Source organism: Solea solea, chromosome 5 (assembly GCF_958295425.1).
Source record: "Solea solea chromosome 5, fSolSol10.1, whole genome shotgun sequence".
Classification (NCBI taxonomy): Eukaryota; Metazoa; Chordata; class Actinopteri; order Pleuronectiformes; family Soleidae; genus Solea; species Solea solea.
Window position 1 is genome coordinate 515,007 of NC_081138.1, and position 17,494 is coordinate 532,500.

Below are 17,494 nucleotides of genomic sequence, written 5' to 3' on the forward strand. Positions count from 1 at the left end.
TTTATTTATTTATTTATCATGGGAATAGTTTCTGCCATAATAATCCATGATTCATCCACAGGAAATGGACGCTTTGCTCATTAATAAAGGAGCTGCTAAAGAACACACTGGTGCCAAACCTGAAGCTTTGAGTGAAGTCCAGAGAGAGATATTCAGTTTTTACAAAACACTGAAAGAGACTTAATGCTACACCCCTCATATCATTGTACACATTTGCCATATAAACAATCATGTCATGTTAACGCTGACAAAATTATTATTATTATTTAATCTAATTTGTTCAGTATTTAACTATGTTTTAAATACCACATGTACATAATGGGGTAAACAAGGTTAATGTATTAATTAGAGCTGCAGCTAACAATCATTTACATAATCGATGAATCTGTTTTCTCGATTATTCGAGTTTATGTCGGAAAATTAGGAAAAATGTTCATCAGTGTCAAACCTGGAATTAAGGATGTTCTCAAATGTTTTGTTTTTGTTCACAAACCAAAATTACTCAGTTTGAAATATTTCTTTGTTCTATGAACAAAATATAAAATGGGTAAATAAAATGGACTAAAAGAGGTTCATGTATTAATTTATTAACACGTAAATCTGGAGCTTTTATATTTTCCTCAAATATTTTGTGTTGGAAACATCATATCAAGCTCTAATGTGTATGTATTGATGGTATTGATAGTATTGATGGTATTGATAGTATTGATGGTCAAAAGTAGTAAACCATGTGAAAACACGAGGTAAACTGGATAACAGTGGCTGTGGTGCAGTTCATCATCCTGTGCAGCAGGGGGCGGTAGAGCCCCAACTCTGCACATTGATTTCCACTCAAGTCAAGAAGAGGTAACCAACTTTGAAACGTCTCACGTAGGAAAACGTAAACATGTCATTATAGGACATTTATTAAGCTCTCAGAGCTTCACAGAGTCTCTTAACTGACGCGGTTTCAGTCGGTTCGTGTTTATTCGGAGTATTTATGTCGCATGTTCTTCACTGACACGTCCGCTCCCGCTCTTTTGAGTGGCTGTAGCTAGCTGTCAGCTAGCTAACAGTGATGTCCTCGCTGTGGACAGAGCGACAGGGACAGCGAGAGGGACAGCGACAGGGACAGGGACAGGTGGGAGAGCTGAGCCACAAGAGCAGAGAAGAGCTCCAGGAGCTGCTGCTCAGACAAGAAAAGATCCTCTCTAACAAGTAAGTTGACACCATAAACCACTAATCTCTAATCTCTAATCTTTACCTTTCATTTACATCCACCACACAAAGAGCGAGGAAGACACGTGACTAAACAACACACTTTTTATGGTTTTAATGACAACAGCGTTACCGTGTTATCTTCTTATTTATTATATTTTACTCAATCTTTCTCCTCAGAGGACGTTTACACCTCACAGGTCCACTTATCTCTCGCTCAGTGTTCAGTGATTGGACTTTTCTTGTATTCGTCTGTCAACTAACTTCATACAGAAGTGAACTCATTCCGTCTCAGTGTCTTCACGTTGACACACGTCAGACTCTTCATTAAAAACTGAATTTGTGTCAAATCCAGTCACATGTGGTCAAAGGAGACTCCAGTCCTGCTTAGACTGGTCTTAACAGGGACTGAAGATGGTTATGAATGATTCTGTATGTTTGGATATTACTGTCATACTGTAGAATGAATATGGGGATGCTCAGACACTGGTATTGTGATTAAAGAGTCGTTATCTTAAGTGTTTTAAGGCGTTGCACACCTGTGGAGAATAATGCAAAATAGTTCTGTAGCCTTGTGTTTGTAATTAAGTAGTAATGAAGAAATAAAGTATAATTGTATGCAGTTGTTTTAATGCTAGATTTGGCTAATGAAATTCATTTAACCAAAATACAGTTTGGTGAAAAAAAGCTGGTAAGCAGAGAAACACTCAATGGTTTATTAAATATGAGAATTGTCCAAATCATATGGTCACAGCTGTGGGGAAGTTTGTTTTATATCTAAAATGAAACGATGGACTTGTGTTGTTGACAGGAGGTTATTGAGGTCTCTTCCTGACAAAGGTGAAAAGATATCAGAGTTTGCAGAGAGAGTGCGTCTTGCCATTGAGCATCGTGATGAAGAGGAGAGGAGACAGAGCTTGGTGTCTGCTGCCAGGACAGACTTACAGTCCAAGTACCAGCAAGCCTTCTCTATGCAAACATGTGCCGTCCCCAACTCACCAGCTGCCTCCAACCAAAGCAGGCAAAGTGAGTCTGCAGCAGGCAGCGTGCTCCATGACATGGAGGCCTCACCTGTCGGGGCTCGTGAGCAGGAACAGACTGCTTTGGACGAGCAACAGGACCAGTTTCTCTCCAGAGCAGCTGCCGGTGAAACCATGGAGACGACTGCTGCTGGGGCCTCCGTGAACTGTGAGGAGACAAAAGAGGGTGATCTTGTTGAGGCCTTGGAAAGGGTCAGAGTTTCTGAAACTGGTCTCAGAAGCGAGTCTAAAGAGCCATTACACAGCACAGGAAGAGACAGTTATTTTCTCAGAAAGCAGACACCAAAAAAGCCTCACTATGTAACTGTCCTGGAAAGAACAGAGAAGACTTCAGGTCCCAGGAGACAGAAATTCAAAACAAATCAGTGAGTGGAAAACATTTATTAAGACATTTTACTACAGAAAAAAAGATCATTCTGTACATTTCATCAATTGCATTTTTCTTTGATTTTCTTTTCTTAACTGTGTTTTCAGGCTTCCGCACAAAGATGACATTTCTCCATCAGGTTCCTCGTCACCCAGCCAGTCTTCTGAAGGCTCATCGCCACTCGCTGTCCAGGCCAGGAGGGAGAGGGACAGAAGACACCTGGACGACATTACTGCAGCCAAACTACCTCCACTCCATCACAGCCCAGCCCAGCTGCTGTCTCTGGAGGAGTCGGCCGTACTCTTAAAAGAACAAACCAAGAAGCAGCAGGTCAGTGCAGCTGAGGCCCGTCACACACGTGCATTAATATATAATTATAATTATTAATTTAATTTATTAACTTATAATTATTTGATTATTACTTTGTTTTATGTGGTTTTGATGCAAATAATGAGTCACATGTTGAGGTAAAAGTCTGTAAACATTGATGATAAATCAGGGTTACACCCCCCCATTCATACATGACATACATTTAAGGTCAGTAAAAGAAAGGAATATGTTTTTATCACACAAAGTCTGCAAGATTATTTTAATTCTGTGTCAACAAAACTTTTATTCCTTGTGGCAGTTATTAAATAAATGAAAGTTACTTTCAACTGTTAACATTTTATTTCTATTTAATAATTAAAATGTATTTTGATTTCTATGGCAACAAAGTAAACCAGTTTAGTTGATCAATTTAAATTTGGAATGAATTATTGTGTGTGTGTGTGTGTGTGTTCCCTCAGTAAAGCTCTGGAGGGCAGTGTTGAGTAAGCACCGTGTATCACTTCACATCCAAAGTAGTGACTGTAGAGCCAAACGTCAAACAGTCTCACGGAGGCTTGTTAAGCTTATTATCAGCCCTACTTTTGTCCAGGGTTTAATAGCTTTTATAATAATGTGCTTGTTTACTGTTTTAACAGCCTATTCATGTCAACTTTTTCTCTGTGTTGTGTTTAATTTCAGGAGTTGCAGGCCAAGCTGGCAGCCCAGAAACTGTCTGAGGGACTGAAGATCTCTATGGGGAGCTACACTCCTGACGGCGGCCCCATGGCTGCCTACAGAGAGGTTCATGATGAAGGAGCCCAGCTCTCCTCAGAAGACGACTGATCCTGGAAGGCAGGAGCTGGGGAAACCAGCGTGACCTTGGCCCGCGGGGAAACAGGCTTTGGACCTTGCAATCAGGACGCAGTAAACAGGATTTTCACTCCAAGGACAGGAATTCTTTACAGAGAAAAGGGCTCTTTGCATGTTGTGAAGCCATAGTTAGTGTCCCACACTCAGGAAGCTGAGAGGCAGTTTGGGAGAGTGGTTCACGTAATTGCCATTCAATTGGTAATGGGATCATTTGTTTCTGTGTCCTGCAGGAATAAGAATACCTGTGACTGACTCTTTGAGTTAGAAGCATATACAACATGATGAAGGAAATGCTTCTCGTCCGTTTACTGGAACCAGTCGTGTGGTGACTTTCTGAGACGTAGTTCTCATCATTGTTGTTAAGTCAGTCATGTTTAATTATTACACAATCATTGAATAAATACATCTAAATCCCCACATAATTGTTTGTATTATTACAGATTTGTACAGTCCATTGTTTCTATTGCCAGAAAATGAGCCCTTCACTGTGTCTTTTCTGCAGGCTGCTGTGTTGGACCATGTTTTAAATACATTTGATTTTAAACGACATCTGAAGGTCACCGTCAGTTCTTTCACATGTCTATCAGGGAGGGCTGAGGTGAGCTGCATATTATATTCAGCTGCAACGTGCAATTTCACCAATAGATGTCACTAAATCCTCCACACTGTTCATTTCATGTTTATGTTAAGGAGCAAACTGTGCAAGGAAACGAATGGTGCTTTTCCCAGTTGAGCACGACGCGACTCGGCACGTTTTGTTTTGTGCTTTTCCATCAGTAATAGAACCTGCTGAGTTCCTGCTCTGACGACGTTCCAAGCGAGCTGAGCCAAAACTATGTGTGATGTCATCAGACTGCCATCCACTGATTGGTCAGAGTGTCGTCACTGGAAGAGTCGTGAGTGAGACGTCCGACAGGAGAATCAAAGCCAGCAATGTCCAACTGTAGATCGAAGTTCAAAAGACTTAAAAATCCTGAAAACATGCGATCAGCCCCAACATTTATGAAAGCAGATGTCCACGATGTCAATATTTAACATTTAGAGACAGCACTGCCACCATCATGCATCATGCATCCGCTCATACAGGAACTACTGAACCATTCTGTGAACAAATCTTTTTAATCAACTGATTCTAATGATTGAGTTGCACTGAAAACAACTGCTTTACAAGTCACTGGTTTGTGTTGCGTCTAAAACAAAGTCACATCAGTTTAACGCAGCCATGCAGTGATGGCTCCACCCACGTTGAGGAGGTATGCTAACGGTAAACCATACCAAACCGCGTGGAGCCGTGCTGGGACTGAATAGTGGAGAAGCGCCATTAGTTGGGTGAAGTTTTAAACTACACTTCATGTAGTTGCACATAACCGTAAAAATAACCAATGATCTGCTTCTAATAAACTGAATATATGTTAGGTAAACAGTCCTGTGTTGATATTCTCACCACTTTGTTAAAATAAGACAATTAAAAGAGTATTTTTCATTAATCAAATGGTTACAACGTGTTTTATTATTAGACTTCCTGTTTGCTAAGTAGAAAATAAACAATATCATTTCCACTCCGTGGTGACGTTATGGTCAGCCCCAAGTTTCTAAAATCCCGTGAGATGCTATCACGTCTGGATCTGTGACACAGTGGAGAAGATAAATGCAGAGGTAGTGAAATATTGAATCTCGATGGTTGAGACATCTGGACTTGATTTGGATCATGTTGTTGCTGGGAATGGCAGGCGCTGATGGGACGGCAGCAGGCTAATGCAACATGGCAAATACCATTCCTCAACTCCGCTAATATGTGGTAGATAAGAAGTGCCAGCTGCATTCAGCATCTCCTCCAACTGCCTTTCCCATCATCTCTCTTCCAGCTCTCACTGAGAACTCTGGGATTTTTAATGAGCAGAAAAAAGCCACTGAGGCACCGTTGAGGGGAAATGAGGGCGGGTTCATGTGGGTCAGATTCTGGTGCTAGATGCCCCCCGATAACCTCGAGTAATTGTTGCTGAGTCATTGGTGGGAGACACTTAAGAAAGAACAACAGCAGTGTGATTGCAGTGTGTGTAGACGCTGTATCTGATGGGCTGCAGTGGCTCTGTGGTGACGTCCAACAACAAACAGTTGTTGGCGCTCTGCAGAGGATCCTCACGGCGCTGGGATTCATTACGCTCGACCTTTGCTTACATACAAAAGAGACTGTTACCAATTATAGGGCACATTTCTCCCTGGTGTCTGGCATCAAACCTGACTCTGGACGGACGCTCACGTTGTGAAGGTGGAACTGAGCACACACAGGTTTTTTTTACTTTGTCAATTGACGAGGAGGTTGTTTATACTTCGACTTGAATCCCGAGCCCTCGTCTCAGATTAATAGGATCCTCATGAAGTCGTCTGCAAGTGATTTGCTCCAATTCTTGAGTCCGAAATCACACGTCTCATGGGAGTAACAATAATTTGCTGTTTGGGAGGGGAAACTGGAATGTGATTTCAAAATTGCTTCTTCAAAGAGCCGTCAGCTCAGCCTTAAATTAGATATACAGTATGATGTATAGACTGGCGTTAAAAACACGAGTTAGGCCCTCGAAGGAATGATTGGATTATATCTGCCAGGTTACAAAGTCTGAGCTCATGCTTTTTCCATTCTCTGATGTTTTTGTCATATTTCTTAGGGCACGAGCAGATGAAATGATGCAGGTTACCGACTATCTTCTCATCCCAATTGGATCCAGCTCTCCTCTCTCTAACTGCACGAGACCTGAATCATGTTTAAAGTTGCTGATGGGATGGCACGGAGCATGGCATGGCCTCGGGGTTGGACAAGGTACCTGAGGATGTACACGTGCATCACACTGATGTTTACATGAATATTTCACGTCACGTAGAAGACAAACCTCACAGTGAGCTGGAGGAAGACGACGACGCTGCTCGTCGGTGTGAAAGTTCAACAAATGTTTCATTTGCAAATGAGATGAACGTGTGAATGACAAACACCTCACACTCTCTCACTCTCTCACACGCTAATTCATGTCCTGATTGAATTAGGACATGACTGAATGAATGAAGAATGAAGTGTGTTATGAGGCTGAAACATTCATGAGAATCCTGCAGTTTCCTCTCTCAGTGAAGCGGAGAACAACATTTTTTTCCCCTGACATAAAAAGAGACAGAAACTCGTCATCGTCAGAATAATTCATTACATTTTTTACATTCTTTACATGGTTTTCTTTTTTCATTTTGTGAAATATTTCCCAGACCTGGACAGTTAATTACGTGAGCGTCGTCACAGAGCAGTGATTCCAGTGATGGCTTGTCTGTTAAATACACAGATATTCAAATCACATCTGCTCCATCCATTAAGCTTAATCTGTACCAGGTGTGTGTGTTGGTACATGTCACAGAGGATGCTACTGCAGTGCTGTCATATTTGTACAGGATTTATAGTTACTACCAATCTCATTTGTGTTAAATAGACAGGGATTGATACTTTGTATCAGGAGAGGAGACTTTGTATCTACTATAACTATGTTTTCTAAAATGTTACAGTTTTTCAGTTGACCAAACAAGATAATAATAATAATATAAAGACAAATACAAATAACTAAATCAGACATAACACACGTGCTAAGATAAACAACAGAAACATTAAAAGAAGTACATCATTTAAAATAAGACATACATGCACAATAAAAGCCAAGGTATCTGTGCGCTCACATATTATTATAGTATGTTATTCATGACTTCATAACTACAGACTATATAATCAGTACTATAAACAAACATGTATGTTTTCTCTTGTTTCTCATTTCTTATGCAGTTTTCATTAAAGTCATTGATTATTTTCAAGTGAGAAACAGAGTGAGTGTGTGTGCGTGTGTGTATGCGTGTGTGTGTGTGTGTGCGTGTGTGTGTGTGTGTGTGTGGCCACTGTTTGTTTGTACACATGGTAAAATGTTCTAGTGTGAAAATCTACTTAATTTCCCACTTTGAAATGTTTTGAGCGCGTGAAGAAGGCCCCCCCCACTCAACCCCCCCCCCCCCCCCATACTCTCCCCCTCACTCCCCTCCCCCCACACACACACAACAGCAGCCCTCTCTGGAGTCTCCGTCATCTCCATCCACTCTCACTGAATGGGATTTAATAGGCGTCGTCAATAAAGATTTACAGCTTCAGCTTGATTTTGTTCAGTTTCAGAGCGAGAGCATGTGCTTCTAATATTCAGTACAGCTCCATAAAATACATACGCAGTGTTTTTTTATTATACACACTACTGTTATGATTAGAAGTGTTTATCCCTCATTTTCCCAACAACACGATTTTTTGCCAGTAGTTAAGTGACTGCCAGTTTTAATAAAAGTACAGTAAAGCAGCTCTGAGAGATGAGTGACACAACACACGTGGGATCTGTTTCCTTCTCTGTGGGACAATGTTTACAGTTGAAAAGCCATAAAAGTCACCACAAATGGAGAAGACACCGTGTAGCTGATGAGTTGTCCTTGTGTAGCAGATGGACACACGTTTGCTTTAAGTCTTTGTCGTAGTGTTCACAGTCCAACACCGGGTGGCACTAGAGTATCTTAGTTCTTTACGTTTCAAGAGACAGGGTTTTCTTCTGCTAAGGATGTTTTCAATAGTTTTCAAAACTTTATGGAACTCAAAAATGTCATGGACTGCAACGTTAACATCACTGTGTGCAAGTGAATCTGGAGGATCAACAGCTGTCAGGAGCTAAAGTTACTGAAAGATAATGAGTGTCTGTGTTTCAAAGGTGTGCTGAATGTTCCAGGTGAAGCCCGGGCCTCAGACTTGGACATCTCTCACTATGATGGAGGAGATTGTACAAATATGATGTGGATACATGTGTTCATGAGATAACTCCCACCATCTCCACTTGGAAAGCTTTGCATAACAATCCTGAGGCTGTAGAAAGAGAGAGAGAGAGAGCGAGAGAAGAGGAAGGGAGGGGTAAAAAGAGCTGAGGCCCATGATGCCTGGTGTGGGCCAAGAAGCTGCCAGCGTCCCAGTCGCTCCATGTCTGGCCTGGCACAGCATTAAGCGGGCTGTTTTGGGGCCTGTCAAAAGCTCATCACTGTAAGGAAGCGTCTCTGCGGGGGAGCTGCGGGGGAGCCAGGGCACGGCAGGGGGGAGAGAGCACAGACCCTGACCGGCAGCTTGGGCATAATAAGAAGGGAAATATTCATTCCTTCACTCACATTACAGTAAAAACCTCAGTGACTGAACGTGAAAGTGTGTGTGATTTGATCAGAGTCAAACCATCTGTCAATCACAGCAGTGTCATTGTTCATCATCTCTTTTCCTTTTAAACGTCACATTCTCCATTAGCTTTCCATTCAAACTGAATTATTTACACAACAAGTGGAGTCGCCCCCTGGTGGCTAACCTGGGCTTCACGTCACTGTCACTGGAATCTTCACACGTGTAAAGTGTGTGTTGTGACAGACAGATTAGATGAACCCTGTTGATGTTCTCACTGTGTTTATTCTGCCTGGTGAGAGATTATTACAAGTGTGTGAAGGTATACTGTCATTTTTTGGCCCGTGTTGTTTGTGACATCAATCTAAAGTCATCCAGAAACGAGGGCGGACAAAAGAACAACACAATATTGTTTTTCATTACTGCTTAAGTGGAATCATGCCCCTTGATCTAAGAACATCCCAACGAACAAGCAACACACGTGTACATTCAGCCAAACCTTACTCATATGATTTTAACTGTGTGTGTGTGTGTGTGTGTGTGTGTGTGTGTGCAGGTGTGAAACAATGGTGGTGTGGGCGTTGGCAAAGGCTCCTCAGTTGAAGGACAGTCGGCTCAGTCTGGTTCTCTCATGGCTGGCACCGTCTCACAGCTCTGGTGAGTTGACGTATGAGTTTTCTGGATAATTCCACTGTGTTCGTAAAAGTGAGTTTCTAAATGTGTGCTGCATGGTTAAGTCTGACATTGGTTCTCATGTCTTACAACAATAGTAAAACCCAGCAGTAAAAAGAAAAAAAAGGAGGGAAAAAAGGCAGAAATCCTCTTCAGTCCAACAATTATGGGGCCTCTATATCGAGTAGTTGGCTCGTTTATATGCTGTAATGTTGTGACCATTCCAAGCCCCGAGGCCAGGTGTTTTTGATTGCAGTAAAGCACATGGAAGCACAGACTCTGCAGCACGGCTCTGGCCCCACAGGATGGTTAGATACGACCCTGATAAACCAGTGCAGAGCGGCTGGGAGTGGGAGGCCCAGACTGTTTTCCTTATTTATTTATTAATGCTTTGTTTTCCCTGAGAGAAGCTGTCAGACAGACAGGCAGCTACACCCTCTTATTAGATGACTTCCCTCACTGTGCAAATATATTCCAGCTGAGATGAAGCTTTTCAGTGAGCAAAGTGTTTCTGATAAACAACAACAGACGAGCACAACACTGGATTTTGTAAATTCTGCTTCTTGACTGAGAATAATAATCATCACTGTTTCAGGGACAAAGACAAAGACACAGCAATGACAAATTAAAAACAAGCTGTAAACTTAGATTCTAATTGTCATCTCAAAGGAAGTTCATCATTGTTCTCTGCAGAGATCTGTTATAATAGTGACAGTGTTTACAGTGTTTGAAAAGCAAACATAAAAACATCCAGTCAATGTGTGAGGTTTAGCAGTGAGGAGAGGATGTCGCCCTCTGGTGGTAGCAATTCTATCTCTAGGGAATTGATTTAATCTGTAGACTTTATATAAAACATTATTCTTATTTTAGCGCGCGCACACACACACACACACACACACACACACACACACACACACACACACACACACGGCATATCACATATTTCACATACGAGTGCGTGTGAAATAATTGGCATAAACTCTCCTGTCATAAAAAACATGGATGTTCTGCTCAACTTAAAGGAAACACTTTTATAAGGCCTGTGTTTCTGTGGCCTTTAAAAGTGCATGAAGTGAAATGAGAGCTGACATGTGCTGTGATGTCAGTGATGTCCAAAGTAAGAAGGGTGTGATCCATGTACTTCTCTCTAATTCTCTCCAGTTTCACGTCCAATCATGACTGAAAGGTAAAACTAGCAGTTTATATCACGACTGTGACAGTGAACAGAAGATCACTCACTTCACCAAACTCATAAAGGCTGTTTGTCGTCCTGTTGCTCTTTCCTCTGTCTCAGCATCAAACATAACAACATTACAAAGAGAGGCGTGTTTTACACTTTTCAAACATTTACAGGCAGCAGTCTCAGAGCCTACAGGTGCCACAGCAGCGTGTGGGGGAGTGAGGATGAGGATGAGGATGAGGAGGAGGAGGCTGTGTCTCTGTGACACTCTGACAGGACAAACTTGTGTAACTCATCGTGTGTGTGTGTGTTTTAGTTCCACAAACCTAAGGCAAGGCATATTTATTGTGTAGCTCAGTTCATACACGTGGCAATTCAATGTGCTTCACACAAAAACAATGAAAAAATAAAACATAAAAAATAAAAATATGGAACCATACACAATTTTAGCAATATTAAAAATAAAACATAAAATATATATATGCATGGAACACCAACAGCAAAGAGGCAGTTTAAGAGTAAATGAGAGAATAAAAAGAGACATAAATACATAAAAACATGAAACCTAACTCTTTAAAGAACAACATTTGTGTGTCTGAGCAGGTGCTGGACTGTACCACTGCAGTCTGAGCGTGAACATGATCACCTTTGTGATCGTGAGGTCACTTTCCATGGTCCTGTTCTGTATCTCTGACTAAACTGTCTTAACTCACATATTATTTAACATATTATTACACAAGAAATATGTGAACACTGAATATAATATTGTCCTGCCCCTCACAGTAATATCACACAGATGCTCCATTCAAGTCATTTTGTAGTGATTTTTAGTGATATGTTTTAGATTAAAGGTTCTACACACACACACACGCACACACACACACGCACACACACGCACACACACACACACACACACGCACACACACGCACACACACGCACACACACGCACACACGCACACACACACGCACACACGTGTTTCCATTTATGCCAATGACTTTCCTGGTGAGGTTGAAGGTTGAGACTCTGCGACACAACTGTGGGAAACATAATTACAGCTGGATTAAGTTTGTTATGAACACAATAAGGAGAAGCTGCTGATGATGAGTTGATATTTATTATTTATTATTAGTGTTATAATATCTGCAGCATTATTAGATTTATTTATATGAGATTTTTATTTATTTAGGGACTCACTTGTTTTTGTACATTTATCAAAAACAAACCCAGTCTTTCCTTAAACGTAATGAAATCATATTATTGCTTAAATCAAACCACAGACAGGACTGTGATTGTCAACCAAACCACTGACTCTGCTGATGTTGATAAATGTGACCATAATGAGGCCAGAGATTATGATGCAATTATATTCTGTAAACATGTTGGTGTTGCAGTCATTTCCATGAGACTCTGGGTTCAAGGCCACGCTCTGACAGAGAAGATAAAGATAAAGGTAGAACATGAATATTCACAGATGATATCACGGCTTCATATCAACAGCATCAGTCGTTTATTACTCAAAGAAATGTATACTTTATATTTATATTATACTCTTTATACTTCCTGAAGAACCTCAACACATATGCATCACATTGTTGCTGTTGCCATGTACACTAGGAAACTATTTCATATTAATTCATACAATAACTGTAATGATTTTTGCACATTTGTGTCACTGGCATAAATTCAAACAAAGGATTTCTAACAGCACTTTTTATTATTTAACACGTTTAGTCACTGATGGAGGCAGCTGCAGCAGCAGCAGCAGCTGCAGCAGCAGCAGTAGTAGTTTTAGTAATAGTAGTGATAGTAGCAGCAGTAATAGTAGTAATAGTAGTAGTAGTAGTATTAGTAGCAGCAGCAGTAATAGTAGGACTTGTAGTAGTAGTAGTAATAGTAGTACACTAATAGTAGTATTATTAATAGTAATAGTAGTACAGTAATAGTAGTATTAGTAGCAGGAGTAATAGTAGTACTTGTAGTAGTATTATTATTATTATTAGTAGTAATATTAGTAGTAATAGTAAGCCATGATAAAGCAACACAAACTATAGCATCAGGTTGTAAAAAGTCTGTCTCATATTCTAAAGATATTAAGCAGGTGTAGATTTTATGAGATAAACCTTTTGTTAAAGTGTTGAATATGTCAGTGTGTCACGCACACACACGCACACACACGCACACACACGCACACACACACCACACACACGAACACACACACACGCACACACACAACATGATGGATGGACCATGGAAACCATTTGTTGTCGACACAGGAGACACTTTTATGATTGTTGTCTTCAGTGTATTGTTTGCTTTGTTGTCCATGTTGTTGTCTTAGCCATGAGTGTGTGTGTGTGTGTGTGTGTGTGTGTGTGTGTGTGTGTGAGATATAAGCAAAACATAGTCCATCATTTCGCTGTATATTTAAAGTGTGTCACATTTAGGTCAACATATTTTTATTAGGCAGAAAGTGAAGATACAATATTTATATATACACTACCGTTCAAAAGTTTGGGGTCACCCAAACAATTTTGTGTTTTCCATGAAAAGTCACACTTATTCACCACCATACGTTGTGAAATGAATAGAAAATAGAGTCAAGACATTGACAAGGTTAGAAATAATGATTTGTATTTGAAATACGATTTTTTTTACATCAAACTTTGCTTTCGTCAAAGAATCCTCCATTTGCAGCAATTACAGCATTGCAGACCTTTGGCATTCTAGCTGTTAATTTGTTGAGGTAATCTGGAGAAATTGCACCCCACGCTTCCAGAAGCAGCTCCCACAAGTTGGATTGGTTGGATGGGCACTTCTTGCGTACCATACGGTCAAGCTGCTCCCACAACAGCTCAATGGGGTTCAGATCTGGTGACTGCGCTGGCCACTCCATTACCGATAGAATACCAGCTGCCTGCTTCTGCTCTAAATAGTTCTTGCACAATTTGGAGGTGTGTTTAGGGTCATTGTCTTGTTGTAGGATGAAATTGGCTCCAATCAAGCGCTGTCCACTGGGTATGGCATGGCGTTGCAAAATGGAGTGATAGCCTTCCTTATTCAGAATCCCTTTTACCCTGTACAAATCTCCCACCTTACCAGCACCAAAGCAACCCCAGACCATCACATTACCTCCACCATGCTTAACAGATGGCGTCAGGCATTCTTCCAGCATCTTTTCATTTGTTCTGTGTCTCACAAACATTCGTCTTTGTGATCCAAACACCTCAAACTTGGATTCATCCGTCCACAACACTTTTTCCAGTCTTCCTCTGTCCAATGTCTGTGTTCTTTTGCCCATCTTAATCTTTTTCTTTTATTGGCCAGTCTCAGATATGGCTTTTTCTTTGCCACTCTGCCCTGAAGCCCAGAATCCCGCAGCCGCCTCTTCACTGTAGATGTTGACACTGGTGTTTTGCGGGTACTATTTAATGAAGATGCCAGTTGGGGACCTGTGAGGCGTCTGTTTCTCAAACTAGAGACTCTAATGTACTTATCTTCTTGCTCAGTTGTGCAACGCGGCCTCCCACTTCTTTTTCTACTCTGGTTAGAGCCTGTTTGTGCTGTCCTCTGAAGGGAGTAGTACACACCGTTGTAGGAAATCTTCAATTTCTTAGCAATTTCTCGCATGGAATAGCCTTCATTTCTAAGAACAAGAATAGACTGTCGAGTTTCAGATGAAAGTTCTCTTTTTCTGGCCATTTTGAGCGTTTAATTGACCCCACAAATGTGATGCTCCAGAAACTCAATCTGCTCAAAGGAAGGTCAGTTTTGTAGCTTCTGTAACGAGCTAAACTGTTTTTAAATGTCTGAACATGATTGCACAAGGGTTTTCTAATCATCAATAAGCCTTCTGAGCCAATGAGCAAACACATTGTAGCATTAGAACACTGGAGTGATAGTTGCTGGAAATGGGCCTCTATACACCTATGTAGATATTGCACCAAAAACCAGACATTTGCAGCTAGAATAGTCATTTACCACATTAGCAATGTATAGAGTGTATTTCTTTAAAGTTAAGACTACTTTAAAGTTATCTTCATTGAAAAGTACAGTGCTTTTCCTTCAAAATTAAGGACATTTCAATGTGACCCCAAACTTTTGAACGGTAGTGTATATATATATATATATATATATATATATATATACACCTTCACCAATAAGTGTTGTTAAATGTGTGTTGTTTGGAGATGATGTCCTGGATGAATTTAATCTTCAGTCTTAATGAATAAGAGGAACATGAGATATATAATCAGTTCACAGTGGGAAAACAATGAGAATGTTTTGTTGATCCAAACTTGAATTTGATGGAAACAATTTTACTACAAACTTGTTATGTTATAAAGTTTATATCTTTTATGTTTTCATGTAAACGAGCGTGTAAAGTTTCTGTGGAAAGTAACAAGGGCAAACAAAGCATGTTTATCAGCTAGAACTCAAAGTGAATTAAAGCCACGGAGAAGTGCAGAGGAAGCTGTTGAGACTCTTTAAACACACAGCTGCGTCGCTGCTAATCTGAAACATTAATATTGAACTAAAAATAGACAATTTGCACTTAAATAAATACAGAACCCTCTCCAGATGGTGCCTGCCTGTTGGGAGGAATGTAAACTGAAGGCAAACGTCAGACTCACCCTCTCTAATCCCGCTGGGTATCCAGTTTCCTTCTGGCTTTGCAGAAGTGCTGCTCATCACTGCTCACAAATACCTAAAGTGGTTTTTGGAGATTTTGGATTCAAGGTGCACAGTAATCATAATTATAAGTGTGATAAAACATGCAGGGCAAACACTCCAAACGCTCCTTCTACGTCAGAGTTGCATGCAGAGTCTGGCTGCTACGTGCTTGGAACTGCACTCCACTGTATACAAGCTGTCCAATAAAGTTCACTCAGCACGCTGATCTGCACAATCTCACTCCACTGGCACTCGTCTCAGGCCATTTTCCCTCCTCCTGGATCTCAAGCAAATGTTCCTTCACGTTGATTTTGGATTTCATCAGAAAAGGCATTAAAGATTAAATAAGTATGATGTTATTTATGTAGGTAATTGTACATCCTTCAGTTTCTCACTCATCTTTATTATTATTATAATAATAAAATAACTGCACAGATGATGAGCTCTGTGCCAGACTCCATGGTTTTTAGAAGTTATAAAAACGACGTCCTCACATTCTTCACTTCTAGTTTGTTATGTTTTCACAAATGGTGACCTAGTGGATGAAGAGGACCACCGTTTGACATCAAACATTATAAGATTTGTTCCACATTGTCTTCTGAGGACATCCTGGTGTTTTTAATGGAGAGGATGTTGATGCTTTGAGGAGAAATCATTATCTGTTCCGAGCCCTAACCAGGAACTATTTATGGCCCAACCTAACCACGTTCATAACAACTAAACGCTTGTGTTAGCGTCACCCTCGTTTCATTCAGACAAAAGTGCCACAAGCAGTTCAAACATTATCATCACGTTGATGTGAATGAATGTGATGGAGACCTGTAGCTTTTATTACATGCATACATGTTTGTTTGGAAACTGCAGGTTTACACATAACAACAACAACGTTTAAACTCTAGTTACTGACACCAGAGACACAGCAAACACTCGTGGTTCCTGGAAGCTTTTCATTCATTTGCTGTAACTGACAGAGCAGTTACAGCAAAGCTTCATCATGTGCTCACGCGGCCTTTCATCCACCTCAGCGCCGCTTCTACGAGACCATCACACCAAGCACAAAACAAATAGCTCTAAAAAAGTAGAAAAGCAGCAGCTGTGACTGCGTCTCTGGCCCAAAGTCATTGAGAGTATTCTTTAATCCTGACACCTGCAAGCCATCCCATCATGATTTACAGCGAGGGAAATGCAGGCTGGGGGCAGGGAGGCCACAAGCGGAACTGTTTTCACAACAAATGATGAGGAACACACTGTTGTTTCTTCAAGGCAAAGCATTTGTGGTGTGTGGTTCACCAACATATGGACGACTCAATCTGACAATGAAAGCATTGACTTCATGAGTCACTGTGTGTGTGCGTGTGTGCGTGTGTGTGTGTGCGTGTGTGTGTGTAAACATGTCCGTCTGTGATTGTGACGACAAATATTGGTTAAAAATGAATGTTGTATCATTTTCATTATTGGTTTCAGGGTTAGAAGCAGGTCTAGGTTTGGTCAGTGTTGGTGAGGGTTAGTTATGCTCAGAGTGAGATGGTGACATGGTTAGTGAACAGGGCTCGAGAAAGCATTATTATTATTATTAGTATTATTTCATCTATGAGCGACAACAACAGCACCTTTTAACATCCTCAAAACATGCTGATATTTTCATAAACGTGGTGTCGTTACTTGTGTGTGACTTTTATTATGAAGTGGATTTTGTGCATGTTTCAGTCGGATCAGCAGAGTAATAAACTCACCTCACTCAAACTGCAGAGGAAAGAATGAGCTGAAGGGTCTTTCACACGTAAACTATACTTAACTCTAACAGTGTCCGTGCTTTTTGGAAGATGTTCTTAAAGATTTTGAAGTGTTTCTGTGTGAATTTGTGTGCGTTCAGCATTTATGAGGTCACACACTGATGTTGGACGAGGACGTCTAAGATGCTCGATGAGGTTAAAGGTCAGGGCTCCGTGCAAAGTTAAGATTGTCTGATAGAAACACGTC

General features: G+C 40.8%; 1 protein-coding gene and 1 long non-coding RNA gene across 4 annotated transcripts in view; both read left to right on the forward strand.

Moving 5' to 3' along the window:
- The first annotated feature begins 813 nt into the window (after positions 1 to 813).
- On the forward strand, positions 814 to 5,079 carry polr2m (RNA polymerase II subunit M). Of its 2 annotated transcripts, XR_009240252.1 has the most exons (6): positions 814 to 1,197; positions 2,009 to 2,602; positions 2,712 to 2,934; positions 3,613 to 4,146; positions 4,286 to 4,381; positions 4,561 to 5,079. XR_009240252.1 is itself a non-coding variant. In XM_058629533.1 (4 exons), exons 1-4 carry the CDS (start codon positions 1,058 to 1,060, stop codon positions 3,754 to 3,756), a joined length of 1,101 nt encoding a protein of 366 aa, XP_058485516.1. In that variant the 5' UTR covers positions 814 to 1,057; the 3' UTR covers positions 3,757 to 4,228. The 2 variants fall into 2 exon arrangements, 1 of the variants encoding a protein (XP_058485516.1); XM_058629533.1 differs by lacking the exons at positions 4,286 to 4,381; positions 4,561 to 5,079 and having other exon boundaries at positions 3,613 to 4,228.
- A 1,396-nt stretch (positions 5,080 to 6,475) lies between these two features.
- The window catches only part of LOC131459139 (uncharacterized), a 20,264-nt gene continuing 9,245 nt past the window's right edge, over positions 6,476 to 17,494 (forward strand). For both annotated transcript variants that reach the window (XR_009240205.1, XR_009240204.1), the window contains exons 1-2: positions 6,476 to 6,598; positions 9,546 to 9,646. This is a non-coding gene — a long non-coding RNA (uncharacterized LOC131459139). The remainder of the gene's footprint in view (positions 6,599 to 9,545; positions 9,647 to 17,494) is intronic.